This window comes from Alosa pseudoharengus, unplaced genomic scaffold (genome assembly GCF_046254945.1).
Source record: "Alosa pseudoharengus isolate Yale_2024_CS ecotype anadromous, Long Island Sound unplaced genomic scaffold, YU_APseudo_1.1 YU_APseudo_1.1_scf_2, whole genome shotgun sequence".
Lineage (NCBI taxonomy): Eukaryota > Metazoa > Chordata > Actinopteri > Clupeiformes > Clupeidae > Alosa > Alosa pseudoharengus.
The window spans coordinates 40,779,355-40,794,497 of record NW_027468663.1 but is presented as its reverse complement, the minus strand read 5'-3'; the positions used below and the strand labels follow the sequence as shown (position 1 = coordinate 40,794,497).

The 15,143-nt window shown below is 46.5% G+C and overlaps 1 protein-coding gene across 1 annotated transcript in view; it reads left to right on the top strand.

The window, feature by feature from the left end:
• The window catches only part of fat1a (FAT atypical cadherin 1a), a 74,655-nt gene that overhangs the window by 31,089 nt on the left and 28,423 nt on the right, over nucleotides 1-15,143 (top strand). Inside the window, 5 exon segments of the mRNA XM_076295007.1 lie at nucleotides 4,589-4,918; nucleotides 5,287-5,497; nucleotides 6,570-6,709; nucleotides 13,701-13,976; nucleotides 14,361-14,571. Coding sequence (XP_076151122.1) covers nucleotides 4,589-4,918; nucleotides 5,287-5,497; nucleotides 6,570-6,709; nucleotides 13,701-13,976; nucleotides 14,361-14,571 — 1,168 coding nt within the window.

Here is a 15,143-nt window from a genome sequence, read left to right as displayed (position 1 = left end):
TAAACCGCTCGCTGCTCTCTTCTGTTACTGCTGTGTAGAGACCCCTAAAAACCAAAGCAGAGCCACTAACAGGCACAGCGAGCCCCTTTCCCTTTAAAACCCAGCCCCCCCTACCCAAAATCTTTCAAGGACGCAAAGTGGAAAGTGTCAGAGAGTTAGCGTTTACAGCTGAACCAATCCCCCCCACCCCACCCCCAAGCCCTCAAATGACACTTGGCAGTCTGCCAAGGTTGGGGGGCAGCCACACCACCAAACTGGTGTGTGTTTGTGTTTGGTGGAGAGGCTTTGGATCATTCGTCCTGTGAAGATATCCGGAGGGAATGCGGGTGACTGTTCCTTTGTTCTTTCCCAGTGTTCCGTCTCGGGATAAGGCACGCCGGGGCAGGAAATGCCAGCCCGCGCTCTGCCAATGTCTAAACTTGTGGATTTTAATTGACCACGTCATCTCTCTCATTCTCTCTGTCTCTCTCTCTGTCTCTCTCTCTCTCTCTCTCTCTCTCTCGCTCTCACTCTCTCTCTTTCTTTTTCCCCTCCCTCAATCTCACCTTTCCTTCTCTGTCTTGCTCACTGCATTCTGTTCCTTTCCTCCTCCTCCTCTCTTCTCTTCTCTGCCCTGTTATATCTATTCATCCTGCTTGTCAAGCAGCCAACTGCAATACTTTTAATTGTGTGCCACGACCAGCGAAACAGACTGGGGCGCCTTTAATTATCATTGTAGATTGCACAATTTGAACCTCATTGGATGTCGATTAACGTTTATGTGTCAGTGCCAGTCGCTTCTGTGCTTTTATTCCTAATTTGCATGGGCTTGGACTCTGTAATTGCATTGTGAGCTGTACAGTAGAGGGTGCTGGTAGGAGTTTGGGGGTTGGGGAGGAGGAGATGGGGGGTGGGGGGGTGGGGTCAGAGTGACTGATGATCTGGTCCCCCTCTGGGACAAGGCCTACAGGACAAACTGTCTGTGTCCTCGCCACGGCAACAGAGCCCTGGGAACGATTGGCTGGGGGATGGCGATATAAATCTTTTCAAAGTTTTCAAAAGCGCCAAGTTTGTATTTTTTTTTTCCACAGATAATGCAGCCTGGAGGCGTGAGTGGTGGTTGTATTGGCAGCTGTGGGGAACTGAGATCATAAGACACATGCCTTGTGCTCGCCCCTTGTGCACTCTCTCCTTTTCCCCTCTTATCAAATCACTAAATTAATTACTCTCTTACAGCTTATACAATGAGTCACCTCTAGTGCAATCAGTTAGCAGGTATGCTTTCATGCACTTGTGGTTCATAAAGGACCAACCTAGTGTGAAGGGCTGACTGATTAAATACACCAAGTCATTCTTAGATGAATTGTATATCAGCCATTTTTCTTTACAGATAATTAGGTACAGGCTGCTCAAAGAGCTGATGAGAACATCAGCTTTTACTGTGATTAACAGTCCACTTGAAAAAAATGCAATAAAGAGCCAGGGAGACACAGATATCAGTTTTGTTTCAGATGACTGACCCATTTTCTCAAGCATTTGTAAGTGAGAACTGTGCACAGGCACACACACACACACACACACACACACACACACACACACACACACACACACACACACACACTTTTTCACAAACTTCCTCTGACTGACTTTCTCAGCCTACTGAGTGGTAACCATGGCTACTTTAGAACTCTGGCACTGGTCAGCCCAGTGTGTCTGGTAAGAGTCCAGCAGGAAGTGCTTTATTGACCTCCACTCTCCCCTCCCAGCTAGTCTCCCACTGCCCCACTAACTGGCCTCTACCCAATGGAAGCCTCTGACTGGAGGTGCAGTGTAGGGGGTTAGAGGTGCAGATTCTGTGGGAGCCATGAGGCTGGGTGGGTGGATTTGCCAGGCCGGTCTGCACCAGATGCCACCGGGCAGGGGGAGGGGCTGTGAAGTGTGAGGGAATGAACGAGAGGAGGCTGACGGAGGCGTGGGGGAGGTGTAGGGTATGTTTATGCAGCACCACACAACAAACAGGCAATTTACCCAGACTCCCCACACCCTTCCCTAAATCTGCTAGACTGGGCTGCTTAGAGGAGGGGAAAGGGGGGGCGGGGTGATAAACACCAGTGTGGGCTCTGACATGCGGTGCAAAGCAGCGCCATGTCATTTCATGCAGGAGGGGAGCATCCATGTTAAGCACCAGTGCATTACCAAGCCCTCTGCTGTCACATGACAAGTGGACCCACCGCCTGGTTGTTTCCCCGCAGAGGAATGGCAGACATCTCCTCCCCACATGGCTGTTTCAATGTCTGGCGGGGACCACTGGTCTCACCCGCAGCAGACAGCCAAGCATTGAGTCAGTGCGCGTGCACAATGAAAAATTGTGAGCCGTCGGAGGCCTTCTTTTGTGTCAGCACCTCCGTTAGACAGACGGGCTCCACGATAACCAAGCTGTTTTGAAACACAGAAAGCATACCCTGATGAATGAGTCGCTCGCAACACTGCACCCGATACAAAAAAGCACATTCACACACACAAACACACATAATCTAGCGCCCCTCACCCCCAAACATACACCCCTGTCATATCTCCTGTCTGACTAATTGGTGTATTCTGCCGTTTGCAAGATTTGTTTTCATAATTGATGCTCCATCTTGCCTTGTGCCTGGCATAAGTACTGCTCAGAAGTCACTGTTTACATAACAGCAGCCTCAGCTTCAGGTTCCTCGCTGTCTGCACTCATTGAACAAAAGAACAGTAGACAAGCCCCCCCCCCCCCCCCCATTACCAGCGTCTACCAACAGCTCCTCTTCATCACAAACTGTCCTGATACACCCGTCTAGTCAAAATGAAAGGGAGAACAGTTTGAACTTCAAACCACTCCCTTGGGAGAGACGAAGATAGATACAAAGAGGGAGAGACATATTTGGAAAGAGGGAGAGAGAGAGTGAGAAAGGGAGATGGAGATAGAAAGACAGAAGGAGAGAGAGAGAGAGAGAGAAAATTGCTAGTGCCAGAGGGCTCTACGTCCTACCTTTTAATTAATTCTATACGAGCAAATAGCTTGGGCAGCTTTGGACAGCTTCGAAAACAAGACGAAGAAAAAAAAAAAAAACATATTATGGGCTTAATCGCAGCCGCCACCAAATGGTGTGTGACTGGCTGGCTGTAGCATGCGGGCCAGAGACCTGAGCAGATGGTTTGAAAACGACTTGCTTTTTTTTCCTTCTTCTTTAAAACCAAAGCTGTTTGCATCCTCTCCTCCCTCGCGTGCCCCTCGTCTGGTCATCCGACTAAGACGAGGCCCATTGGGTATTCCGCACTTTGATAAATCCAACCCTGCGCTGGCTGTTCTTTTTCTGTTTTGTGGGGGTCAGCTGATGGTGTGGATCTCATTAAACTGTGGCCATCACAACTGCTGTGCTCTGCAGTTTGCTGGATTAAATGTGGGGTGACAATCTATGGCTGTGGGTCAAATTAATGAAGTGTTAGCTGGACACCAGAAATGGTCAACAACTCTGTGAGCTCATGAATTGTATGAAGGCATCTGTTGACCGCCTATGGCTGCTTAGGTCTAAGGTCTGGATCAGATCACATCTGGAGAAAAAAAAAAGTTATTGTGTGTGTGTGTTTTCGTGTTTTGATGTTTGTTGTCATCAGATTATTTCCTAGTTTTACAACAGAGCCTTTTGTCCCTGCCAGTTGCTGTAAGTGATGTAATTCCTTCCGTAAGGGACAGATGGATCTCAGCATGGGGCATGAAGAAGAGAGGCACTTTCCCTTGTGTAACGCCTAAGCAGAAATGCTCTTGAGCTACACTGAGCAAGTGAAAAAAAGTTGGATTTTCTCATGATTTTAGTTTCAAATGGTGTTTAAGAAAATAAAGATTGGATTGAAGATGATGGAGTAACAAAGAAAAATAAACAATTCATCCCTCTAAGTAGACAGACTCACTCATGGCATGCTATTCCCTCGTGCATTTGTTTATCTAGGCATTGCATGTCTTAAAAGATAATTTGACATCTAAATGCAGAGGGAATTGCTTCAATTCTGTCACCAAAGACAAAAACACGTTTGATGTAGCCACAATATGAAGAAGGCGTGGGAAGTCACTGGAAAGCAATCTGTTTTACCTCATGCGGTTGATTAATTCTAGGCCCCAGAAATAAAGAAGCGTCTTCAGTCCTAGCAGGGCTGTTCATTGAACACTCCCGGGATACAGCATCTTGCACACAACATGTGAGCCATTACCGCCCTCTCCCCTCACATAGGCGCATTGTTTGGTGTGCCAGGTTTAAACGAACAAGTTGATGACATCTAAGAATTGCATTTATGTCTACTTTGACCATGAGATGAAGCTGTAAGTGGTTCGCACTCTGAAAAAAAGACTAGACAAAGTCTTACAAAAAAGGAGCAACTGGTTTTAATAGAGCAAGAGCAGACGTTTCAGCCATCCGGCTATTCTCAATGCTCATAGTGAATCAACCCCAGACATGCAATCAACAAATTTGACCATGAAAAAAAGGAACATCGGGGGGAAAAAATCATTGTTTTTCCGTCTTTCTTTATTTCTTTCTTGATTAAATTCTAAAGCTGTGGTGATGTTTTTTCCTCCCTTCCACAGATCACGGTGTCTGATTATGGCGTGCCAGCCAAGTCCACAACGGTGCGCGTGGTAGTCCAGGTGCTGGATGAGAACGACAACAAGCCACAGTTTCTGGAGAAGATCTACAAGATCAAGTTGCCTGAGCGGGAGAAGCCAGAGAAGGAGAGGGCCCTGAAGAGAGACCCCGTCTACCGCGTCATCGCCTCCGACCGTGACGAAGGACCCAACGCTGAGATCTCCTACAGCATCGAGGAAGGGGACGAGCACGGCAAGTTCTTCATCGAGCCCAAGACCGGCCTGGTGTCCTCCAAGAAGGTTTCCTCCGCAGGAGAATATGACATCCTTACGGTACACATTTTTTTTTCCAGAAAATGATCTAATGCTTTTCGAGCTTTTCTGTATGTGAAGAGATGTGTCCTTGTCATAAAAAAAAGAAGCGAGTGTTTCATTGAGGTCTCTGTAAATACCCTGGAAGAATGCTCCTCTGAAGGCATGCAGCCAGTAGGGCTACATGCTGGCTGAGCCAAGGAAGCATTGATTCCAGACCTCCCTGGTGTTTCTCACGTGACATCTGCTGGCTGACCTGCCCTGTGGGGGGTAACAACATAACAACAGGTGTGAGGGGAGCGGCTGCCATCTCTTCCCACTACTGGCCTGACACTGATGGTGTTTGTGTCTGCCCACCCCCCCCCCCCCCATCCTCCTGTCACTTGTAGATCAAAGCTGTGGACAACGGGCGTCCCCAGAAATCCTCCACCTGTCGGCTGCACATCGAGTGGATCGTCAAGCCCGAGCCGTCGGCCACCCCTCTGGCCTTCGAGGACTCCCCCCTCACCTACTCTGTCATGGAGAGCGACCCTGTGGCTCACATGGTGGGGGTCATCCTCATGGAGAATGCAGAGACGCCTGTCTGGTTTGAGATCACAGGTAACAGCTGTTTTGCACGAGTAGGCCTAATAACATGCTAGTAATTGCTAGTTAGTAATGGCTAGTGTGCTGATTGCTGTGAATCCTTGTGTGACTACATGTATGGCAGTCACTTGTGTATAAGAAAGATTCACATAATGTTTTTAGGGCATTTTTGACGTGGCTGTGGGTGTCGTGTGTTGATGCTACTTCTAATCAAAGCTGACCTAGCATGATGTTGGATCTCGTTTCCTGTGCACTTCCAAGTTAATTACTGTTTCTGTGTGTCTTACATTTCTGCGAATAATTGCCCCTTTCCCTTGGCCTATCTCTTAATCAACTTTGACTGACAGTTCTTTCTTTCTCTTTTCTCTTCTACCTTTCTGCGTGGCTTTTTGTCCTACTTGGAATGTATAACTTGCTTTGGATTTGCAAGGAGACGTAGAGGCTAAAGAAGTGTTTTACATCGTTCAGATGGCTTGTGACCTGAACTGTACGGCAGAAGGTATCTGCTGGGATCTCCTAAATGAGACCTTCATTAAGAGATCTGTGACCCCTGTGGTACTTGTGGTGTTTACTCGTCCTTGTAAAGCTGTTTGACCACCCCAACTCTCCCCTAACTGTTAGCTCATTCAGAGACACTGGAATGCTTTTCCCCATATGATTCATGTTATTTTTGGTATTATTGTTTGTTGTTGTTCAATATTTATGTTGATTATTGTGTTATGTGAAGTTGCATTTTCACCATGCGTGGCCTGGACACATGCATGTCATGCATCTCACACGTATTTGATTATTGTTATTTATGTGTTCAATCTAAGGTATGGAATATGTCATAACAGCTTCTGTCACCTCGCCTTTATTTACCCTTGTTTGGTGAATTATAATTTTTTTGTTTGTCGTTCTAGTTTCCCCTCATATAGTGTGCAATAAGAACAGCCTATTTGCCCCAGCTACCCTCACCTTTGTGTTGTAAAGAGCAGCCTATTTGCCCCAGCTACCCTCACCTTTGTGTTGTAAAGAGAAGGTGATGATTAAAAACTAATTTCCTGTCAATTTCCATTGTCCTTGGTTTGCTGCTGCAAAAAAAAAGGTGGGAACTACGACAGCCGTTTTGACGTGGGCAAGGCAAGTGGTACCATCATCGTGGCCAGGCCCCTCGACGCCGAGCAGAAATCAAATTACAACCTGACGGTGGAGGCAACAGATGGAACCACATCTATCAGCACCCAGGTAATTGAATGGCTAATGAAATGTTTATGGAAAAAAAGATGATGGGGGGTGGTTGATTCTGGATCCTGTCTTTCTTTTGAGCGTATTTGTAATGATGTGTGTGTGTGTGTGTGACAATCAGTTTGAACAGTATAACGTATGTGACTGTATACGGATATAATACAGACTGTATACGGAAATAATGCCTGTGCACGGATAGTCGAATGACCGAGATGTATTTCATCAATACTAAAATTCTCTATTTGTTTATTCTGTAGCGCACAAATACACAGATAGAAGTTCTACTAAAAAGGTAGCATGGCATAGAAGTTATATACCAAGTCACTGTTAATTAAGTTAGAATAGTGGATACGTTTTTGCATTCTCTTTGTTCTGTTTTCCACCTAATGCTCTTGATAATGCACCCTAAACATATTAGTGTTGGTAATGTAAATAACCAAATAACACTATCAGTGGTTCAAATGTTGTCAATTATTTGTATGCACACCCCTAGTGTAAATAGTAAAAAAATGTGATGTGTGATGTCAGGGTATTGGTAGAATGCTTCCACGACAATTTGTCTCTTTAAGTTGGATCAGGTGTTGGATTCAATTTCATTTGCACTCACATCAGGTCAGCAGAAATGGAAAAAATGATCATACAGAAAGAGAATAGAACTAAGATGTTTTTTTTTTTTCATTTTTCTTCCACGTGGGTCGGAAATTCCGTGCATATTGCCGAGGTCTGGGCTGGGCCCTGATTAGATTAGTGTTCTTGCCGGTCTGGTCATCTGCCGCTCAGACGGGCTCCAAGCGGACCGTACGTCACCACATGTGTTGGCAGACATTCCCGGGGCCTCAGGCCCTGATCCAGACGTGTGCGTTCCTCTCCGGTCCGCACTGACACTTCTGGAATCTTCCATTGTCTCATGCCTGAGGAGGCCGGAGAGGATGGAGCTGTCTGGACAGAGTCTATGGAAGCACACATTCCTCACATGGCTGTGCTAAGTTTGAGTTGGTTCAGCACAGAACAGGAGCTGTGACCTGGTGATGGCCATGGTGGGGAAACCAAGCAAAATCCCTCTTTCCACTTAGTCTTAAGAAGTAAATGGTCAAGCATGCATGGCAGTGTTTTTAGGATCAGGTGGTCTTTCCGTTCTATCCTCACAGATTTTTAAAATATGTTTTTTTTTTTTTACAGAATTAAACATCTGCATAAGATCCACAAGACAAAAGTAATCCTCTAATGGATTTGTATGGACTGAAACTGTCCATCTCTGTTCTTACAGTAAAATGTGAAAGATGGGGATTGTTACTCTCACTCTTTCCTAGTACAGTGGGTTGGAGGGCGGCTCTCATGGCTGCCCTCTCAAAGGTTAAACGGAACCTGAAGCGGAAGGAAAGCTCAAGTCTGTTGTTGGGTTTTTTTTGTGTGTGTGCTGTGAATGCAGCCCTTTCAGAGCTGGTGCCGGGGTGCCGGGGCCACCGAGCCCAAGCAGAGAGTTTTCCACTTGGCCGAAAAGAGACACTGACTCCCCCCGCCGCCTCCCTCCCGACATCCCCCTTCCACCCCCACCTCAAACTGCCTTCATGTTTACAGCTCAGCCGAGTTTGAAGTGGAGTGACAGAGTGCTTATTGTGACAGGGGTTGAAGCGATGCCCCCCCCCCCCAATCCCACCCCTCCATTGCCATCAACCTTCCCATGCCCCCCTCCCTCGCAGGCAACTTGGCACAGACGCTGACTAACCACTTCTGATCAATAGACTGCACTCGGACACAATAACATCAGACACAGAGGCCCGCCGTCAGAACAGTTCACCAAACTGAAATGTACTGGAGGGAAGGACTAGTGGGTGTGTGTGTGTGTGTGTGTGGTGGTGGGGGTGGGGGGGGGGGGGGCAGTTTGTTGATGATTCTTTATTTCTACTCCACTTTTCTTTTCTTTTTCCCCCCCTCAGAATTGGTGGGGAAGGAGGGAGTGCATGGAACACAAAAGGGTGACATAACAAAATTAGTCACAGTGCTGCCGCGGTTCAAAGACGCACCCCTCTTTTTCTTGTCCAAGCTTGTTAACGTGAGTGGCATTGTGAGGCCCCAGAACTATCACACTCAATCAGTTACACTTTGTGGGCACACACACTCAGAGCGTGCGTCGTACTTTCTCCAAATTCTGTTTGATGTCAAAAGGGGGTAGTGTGTATGCATGTGTGAAGCAGATGAGTCCTCTCATGATTTTGTCACATGCATTCGCCGTGTGTGTGTGTGTGTGTGTGTGTGTGTGTGTGTGTGTGGAGGGGGAGGAGGGAGGTGTAATTTAATTTCAGCTTGTTGATGAATCCATTTGAATCTCTAAAACAAAATTCAATAAGCACACACTCGTGACATGTTTCCCGATATTCCTGAACAAATCCATCCGGTTCACCGCTCAACTCCACCACATTGCACAGAGCAGGTGACTGAATGGGGCCATGGAAAAACACGCCTCGTCTTCCACCTCGCGCGCCGCTTTGGGCCGCTGTGCAGCCTTGACAGTCCATGTCAGTCCTCCTTCCAATTAGCAAGCGAGAAGTCGGAGGTTTGCTCCCATCAACACTTTCAAATAGCTCGCAAACAGGCAGGTGCATGCGACGGACAGGAACTAGGTCAAATGGACAAATTAGGCAAATATTTGCCCTTTTTTACTTATTATGCCTGGACACGGGCACAGTTTTCATCGTCTGGTTTATTAAACAGCTGGAGTGAGTTTGCCCTTTTTTTTCTCCTTTTCCAGCACTTAGAGACATTGTGGTTTTTGATAGCTGCTTGAAAGTTTTTTTTTTTCTTTTTTTTAGCTTTTGATCTCTGTCTTTGAGACTGCGCTGCAACAATTGCCATGCTTTCATTTAAACCTGAACTCAATAAACAAAAATTCAAAGCATGAGAAATCTTAACTTTATTAGGAGTAAAAAGGCTCTGCCTCTCTTCATCCTGCATTTTTATTTTTGTGATTTTACTGGCAAATGCATCACCAAATTTATGAAGAGCATAGGACTGCATTTTTTGTTTTTAAAGGAAAGAAAATCTTAAGAAGATTAGAGTCAATAGCTGGAAAGGGGGTGTTGTTTATTATTTATTTTTAATTTGTTTACCTTGTTTTCTGTGAACTATCACTCATGGCTGCCCGTCTGAATAGAGCATGGCACTGGTTAATCAGTTATTTCGCAATCTGTCACGTTCAACTCAACCCAGCCCTTGTGGCGACCTCCCAGTACCCCTGTGATAGCCTAGGCTATATCTCCTCCTGAAATCAGAGTCATGTGTAGTCTAGCCCACCACTCCAACCTTAGGCCAGATGGTCATCTGAGTGCTAGCCTGCCCGCGTGCCTGCTCTATTTTCTCTTTGTTTTATTTGCTTTTCCTTTCCCCTGGATGGAATGTGTTTTTTATTGTTACAACTTTTCTCCTTTTCTTTCCTCCCTCTCCCTGAAGCACCACATTTTAGACTGGCATGGAAGGATTATGATTATTGTGGCCTGAAAGAAAACAAAATCAGGACGTCTGCTCTAATCCTATTTTGGGAACATGGGCTGCATGTTTGGCTGTGGTGTGTGTATGTGTGTCTGTGTGTGTGTGTGTGTGTGTGTGTGAGTGTGTGTGTGTGTGTGTGTGTGTGTGTGTGTGTGTGTGTGAGTGTGTGTGTGTGTGTGTGTGTGTGTGTTTGTGTGTGTGTGTTCACCGTGCATTCTTGAGTGCACGGTGTGACATGTACCAGTCGTATTTGTACGGTGTGTGTCTATGTGTGAGTGTGTGTGTGTCTGCCAGACTATATGGCCCCTTCGACCTGCCACCTGGCAGTAAGCATTGGTCTCTGTGCAACAGGCTGGCAATGTCTAAGCTGTCACGTGTCCTCAGCTAGGCACTGTGCTGGTGGCGTTTTCTCTCAGCCTTCTCGCCTCCTTTCTCTCTCTTTGTGTGGGCGGCTGATGGATGTTGCACAGCTTTCTGGGAGCTGGCACCATTTTGTCCTGTGCTGTCCTGTCTGTCTCACACAGCACAGTACCCCTATACACATTGCCCTTTTCCTGGTGTGTGTGTGTGTGTGTGTGTGTGTGTGTATGCGCCAGACTCATTCATAGCTGTATGAGGAAATTGTTTATTTGCCAGATCATGTATCTACATTGGGAGGTCTGTTTTTGTGTGTTGTTTTGTTTTTGTGTGAGTTTCTTTGGGCACCTTAAGAAAATCAAGTGTGTGTGTGTTGCGAATTTGTGTGTGTGTGTGTGTGTGTGGTGTTTTAGTGGGTTGTTATTAGAGGGGTTGCAGCAGGGCTCCTCTCGGCTGGTGGGCCTTTGGCTCCAGGAAGGCGTTCTGCTGGGCTCAGCTGATCCCAGCAAACTGCATTCCAACGCGGGCATCTCACAGGCCGAAACACTGCCAGGATACCCAGGCGCACACTCTCGTCTCTCTCTCTCTCTCTCTCTCTCCCCCCCCCCCCCCCACACACACACCATAATCTCACTGCAGGAGAACCACAAGCTGCTCCCCTGTGCACAGTCTGTTCCTGTTCAGCTTGTCTTTGTACTGCTTGCCATCTTTACTCAGCTTTCTTACTGCCTGACTTTTTCATCTTATACTTTTCTCCTAATTCTTCTCTTTTTCTTTGTCTACCCTCTCACCCTTTCTTTATGGTTCAGCTATAGACATGCATTTCTTAAATGAGCTTTTCTTTCACACACTGCTCTCAGCTTTTTCTCTTGCCAGTCTTCATCTCTCTCATCTCTTTCATAATGTCTCTCAATCTGTTGAGCATCTCTTCTTTCTTTTATTTCCTCTTCCTCTATATTCTGTCCCAGCAAGTCTCTCCCTTTTAATCTTCCCAAGTGATAGGCCCTCAGTCTCCGTGTGACACGACTGTGTGTGTGCGCTTCAGAGATGTCTCATAGGAGATCTGCTTTATGTCACTTGCAGTGAGTGTGTGATTCTTTGTGCGTGAAGAACTGCTCTCTGGAGATTTGCGAGGATTCCAAGTCTCAGTCAGCAGCAGGTAGGGGGTAGGGAGGGAGAGGTGTCATGTGGGAAAGGCATACATCAAGACAATCAACGTTGAGTGCTTTTTGAAACCGTTCAGACACGGTTACAAACACACACTCGCATGCAGAAAGACAGGCATGCACACACACAACATACACACACACACCTTTGCTGGTGCATCCGCACACACAGGGAGACAAACAGATTGGCTCGTTGTGCCATTTGTCCGCCATTGTCATCATTGTGGCCGTCACTATCAGCTCCATGAATAGCCATCCCATTCAGCAGAAGCCTCTATCTGCCGCTGGCCAGGCTTCTCGGCATTGTCTGGGCCAGGGCTCCGCTCCCCAGATCCCCCCGCCCAATCCCCCAACAGTATCTGCTGAAAGGGAGAGACGGAGTAACCTGGGCTACAGTGACGAGGGGTGGAGGGGCGCTGGGCTTCTGGGGTGTTGGGGTGGGATGGAGGGACAGCCTCAGATCTCCCAGCCCAGGCACGGTGACTCCTGGCAGGCCATGAAACAGTCTCAGTACCCCTTGAGAGACCAGCAGCTGCTGGAGGGAAAGAGTGCTGGCGATGAGCTCGCTATCGTCCCCCCAGCTGAGAGCTCCCAGAGGACCCATAAGGCCTGGCTTCAAAAGTCAGCCGTGCTAGCCGCTGCGTCCCCTCCAGCCATGTTGGTACGATGGGCGCAGGCAGGCGTCTATGGCAGGCAAGACGGTCTACACTGAACACTAGACAGGTCAGCCTGGCTTTTCCCACCCTTTGTGTTTTCTCTGTGTGTTTCTTTTTTTTTTTTCCAGAATTCATTTTAGTCTGTTAAAAGGGTTTTGTCTAAAAGCATAGGCTCCGCAACAATGAGAAGCGCTGTCTCCCCCAAACGCTCCTTTGTCCGCGTGGCAGCTCAGCAGCTGGCTCCCAGGGCTTTGTAGACGATGCTTTTTTGTGTTAAGTGTGTGCGTGTGTGTGTGTGTGTGTGTGTGTGCGCGCGTGTGTGTGGCTTGATCTATGTTGAACATTGCCCCCTGCTGGAAAGAATGTACCTGCCTAATCTGAGGTTTATCTTTTGTTCTCCATTTTTGGTCATGGAAAAAAAGAAAGATTGCTTTTGCAGTATGGGATTTTTCCTCTTAGTGGGTTAATTCCGAAGTCGAAGATTTGATCATGTTAAAGAAATAACAAAGCAACTATGATTGCACAGGTTATTTTTGCTTATTCCTTTTTCTCTTGTAAATTATTCAGTGTGTGTGTGTGTGTGTGTGTGTTTGTGTGTGTGCATGTGTGTGTGTGTGCGTGTGCAAATCACATGTGTGTGATTTGTTTCTGGTTATCTAACATCTGTGTCAGAATGTGTCCCTGTGCATCTGTTCATAATGTGTCGAATTCATCAGACTTCAGCCTTGTGATGAATAGATTGTAACAACTTAACAAGCACATTGACATTTCACTCAGAGCTGGTGTTTCAAAATTAAACAGTAAATTAAATAACACATCACAGTCTGACTTCACTTGGTATTTACTGAGGTAAATGTCACTCCATAGCTATCACAGCCTCCTTAACAACCACCCACATTTCATTTTGGTTGGCGAAGGTTAGCCAACATTGATTGCTTGTTGGAAGTGACAAGCACCCCAGCATTTAAAGTATCATCTGGTCTAGTATGTAGATTGATTAATTCAAAACAACACTAATGTGTGTGTGATAGAGCCCTGATAAACTCTCTTTCTCAATTTTTTTTCTGCCTGTCAACTCTTCACAGAACTCACTCTGTTTTCTGCTTCTACTTTTGAAGCTGTTTCCACTTTAGTTTTTTTGTTGTTGTTTTGTGCTCTAATGCACACACACACACACACACACACACACACAAACACACACACACACACACATCTGTCAGTTCTTCTAAAACACACTGCCATTCTTCTGTTCCTCACTTCCCTTCTGACACTGTTTTTTCATATACTCACATCGCCTTCTCCTTTCTCCCTCCCTCTACACAATAGGTGCTGATCCGAGTGATTGACACCAACAACCATCGGCCTCAGTTTTCTCAGCCCAAGTATGAAGTAAGCATAGCAGAGGACACAGCACCAGACACAGAGGTCCTGCAGATCAGCGCCACCGACCTGGATGAGAAGAACAAGCTGACCTACACACTCCTGAGCAGCACCGACCCCTTCAGCCTCCGCAAGTTTAGACTGGACCCGGGAACTGGAGTGCTGTACACTGCTGAGAGACTGGACCATGAGACCATGCGGACACACACACTCACAGTAATGGTGGGTTGAAGTGTTATTCGTACCTTATGTGACAGTCCAACTGTTAGTCAACTATAGCAACTATACCAGTATTATTGTTTATTGTTTACAGTATTGTTATTGTCCCTGTAAGGCTGGATTTGTGTGATGTTTATTCCTTTAGCATGTATATCTAACCATGTGTGCTGCACCTCATGTGTTCCTCTTGAATTGTTATGAATTCATACTATTGACGTGCATCTTAAAAAGACAGATGGATTGATTGTCGATCTGCTGTTGATGCTATACTTGGTGATGTGATTACATTATGGTTTGAATTAATGGACTAGATAACTTTGAGCTTGTGTAACCAACACCTCTGTTTTGTTTCTTTTTCTCTCGATCATGTCCCTTCACACTAATCAGGTCAGAGATCAAGACATCCCAGTGAAGCGCAACATGGTGCGAGTCATTGTCAATGTGGAAGACACCAACGACAACGCCCCTTGGTTCTCCGGCATCCCATACGCGGGGCGCGTCTTTGAGTCTGCAACTGTCGGCTCTGCTGTTCTCCAGATCACAGCCCTGGATAAGGACAAGGGACAGAACGCTGAGATCATGTATAGCATCGAGTCAGGTGACTAAACGCAACATCTCAGATGCCACATCACATCCCAGTGTTCCGTTCCTCACATGCCAACCATGACTTCAGAAAAAGTTCCACTCATAAGCACTCAGAGCATCAAGGCCGGGGGTTTAGCCTGCTAGTAGTTAGTAACTGTGGGATCTGAATGCATGTGTGTCATCCAAGGGTCTTCAGCCCACTGGATCTCTATTCATGAATGGAATATTTGACAGAGTGAGAGTATAATGACTGTAATGTGTCGCAGACAGAGAAAAGAGACAGACAGACAGAGGCAGATGGTTAGCTGAGATGTAGGAGGCCTCCTCTCATTTTCCCAGCATTGTTATTGTGGATAAACATGTCGTGTTTGGGGAGGGGAGTCTCAGCCATAAATGTCACAGAGTGTGCACATTTTTAGAGATATTTTGGATCTCTGGAGCTAATTGAAATGTCCTTGACTGGACTGCAGTGTATGCAGTGTAAAAAGAACGTGAGTGGGCAGCTTATTTGTCTAGCTGCTGGAAGGGAGGAACCAGTATTAATTACTTTTGTTTAAATGCAGTGTTGGCACTATCATACAATCT